At 26.4% G+C, this 2,251-nt stretch overlaps 1 protein-coding gene across 4 annotated transcripts in view; it reads left to right on the forward strand.

Moving 5' to 3' along the window:
- LOC102681878 overlaps positions 1-2,251 on the forward strand; it is a 26,223-nt gene that overhangs the window by 19,317 nt on the left and 4,655 nt on the right. For 3 of the 4 annotated variants that reach the window (XM_006623225.2, XM_006623226.2, XM_031514041.1), the window contains exons 4-6: positions 388-579; positions 1,194-1,333; positions 1,624-1,750. In XM_006623225.2, coding sequence (XP_006623288.1) covers positions 388-579; positions 1,194-1,333; positions 1,624-1,750 — 459 coding nt within the window. Of the gene's footprint in view, positions 1-387; positions 580-788; positions 986-1,193; positions 1,334-1,623; positions 1,751-2,251 lie in introns of those variants that run through there. The other variant, XM_006623227.2, reaches the window with a different exon arrangement.

A 2,251-nucleotide genomic window follows, 5' to 3' on the forward strand; every position in this document is an offset into this window, starting at 1 on the left:
CAAATTAAATCTGATATCGGAAACAGATTCTTATGTCTATTTCCTGTGTTTGCCAGTATAATCATAAGTAGCGTCCATAATTATATCCGGAAGATAGTTTTTCTCACCACTTATATTTTGTAATTATATTTGAATTAAGAAATGACTAATAATATCCTCATTGAATATACAAAAGGATAAGAAATGATTTATATAATTTTTTGAATTAAGATATTTTTATATTAAAAATAATAAAATTATAATTATTTATACGATATGAATATAAATAAATATCCAAATACGCATATTTTTATTTTTTTTTTTTAAATCAATTTTTAACAAATAATTTTTTTAATTTCAAAGAATTATAATTGAAATGTTTAAATTTTGTTAAAATTGATTGTTTAGGTACTGATTTGCGACAATTTAGCCCTCCCGTTTCGAGATGAGAGTTTCGATGCGGTTCTCTCGATCGCGGTGGTGCATCATTTCGCCACAATAGAGAGGCGGGTTCACGCGCTAAAAGAACTCGCGCGGGTGTTACGGATCGGTGGTCGATTGGTTATATCAGTATGGGCTATGGAACAGAAACACAGAAAGGTAAACAAAATTAAAATGATTTAAATCATTTTTAATTTTATATTATTTTTCAATATTTTTATTTTTACCACTTATTTAAATATTTCATGTTACTTTTTCATATTTTTATTTTTATTTATTTAATTTTTTTTTAAGCGAGAAATACATATTTAATCATAGTGAAGAATTTTCTGAATGTACCAAAAACTACATTGTATGAGAAGCATTTAATTTTGGATTACAAGCCATTGCAAGGATTTGTAGATACAGTTATATATATATATATATATAGGTTATTCGATTGAGCTTAAAAATGTCGTCATCCGATACCATTGAATTGAAATGGTATTCAAACATGCCTTGAAATACACCCACGCAAGCATGACGGTCAATCGATATGATTATTCCAATGCACGTAGTAGTCAAGGTAAACCTTTGAATTTCTATTGCAGATAATATTATTTTTTAACTCAGGATTTTGTTCATATATTTATTGGTATTGTACATTTTTTAAATTAGCACTGGAAATTTTTTTTTTTTCAAACACATTGTATTTTAATTAAAATTCATGATTTTTTAGTAACTATTTAAAAAATTCTTATTAGTAAAAATATGCAAATTTTATTTTTTTCCAGTTCGAGTCTCAAGATGTCTTAATACCATGGCCCAAAGCATACTGTATGAATTCAAATAGATCGAAACGTTCAAGTGCACCATATGCCAGTAACTTACATTCCAATCAAAATGCTCAAAAATTCTTATCATCTTCCAAAAGGTATCTAATTATCTAAATAATTCAAAATAATAAAATTAAATTTTAAATTTAAAATTTTAAAATTAAATATCTAAAAAAAAAAAAATTAATAAAAAAATATTGCATTTAAACTTAATATCTAATATTTAAAATTCAAATCGAAAATATTTGGAAATTTTTGAAAATTATATTTCGTCTATCCTAGTTTGTCCTTTTTTCTCTTGAAACGTATATTTTTTCTTCTTCTTTATAAAACGCTTAAAACGAGGCATTGACATCGATAATTAGTGCTAATGGGATTCTTGCTTCAGAAATAGCCAACGAAAATGTAAAAGCAAGAGCTATTGGATCGACCCGATATTCAGTCCATCACCATCAACCAGTAGTTTATCCAGTCCAAATGAGACGTGCTACAGCTTTTTCCGCCGTGCTTTGCAGGTATAATAAATATATACTTATACAATACATTTTTATTTTTCCTTGAATAGTTAATCCATTATCATATATTACATGTTATCATATAATATACGTTATACAATTGCGTGCCAAATATTAAAATTGCTTCTCTGTCTTTCGTGTTTTTTTCTTTTTTTTTCTTTTGAACTTTTTACATGTATATCATTGTAAGACGATAACACGATAATTTTTAATAATAAGTAGTTAAATTGTTGTAAGTCTTATCGATTTCGTGCGCAACCATAATGATATTCCATACGAAAAAGTAGGCTAACTGCTTGCGGAATATGCTTCGGATGCAATTGGAACGGATAAAATGCGGAAAAATTGTTCGTCAGCATGATACATGAATTTCGCCTCTTCTTGTTTACTTAATAATCGATAATTTAGATTTTTAGTTTGAAAAGAATCTTTAAGGTAATTGTTTTCTTCGAATTTGAAAATTTTGAATTATTCTTTTTTTTTTTTTTTTTTTTTTAAATA

The sequence above is a fragment of the Apis dorsata genome, unplaced genomic scaffold, assembly GCF_000469605.1.
Source record: "Apis dorsata unplaced genomic scaffold, Apis dorsata 1.3 scaffold_859, whole genome shotgun sequence".
Classification (NCBI taxonomy): domain Eukaryota; kingdom Metazoa; phylum Arthropoda; class Insecta; order Hymenoptera; family Apidae; genus Apis; species Apis dorsata.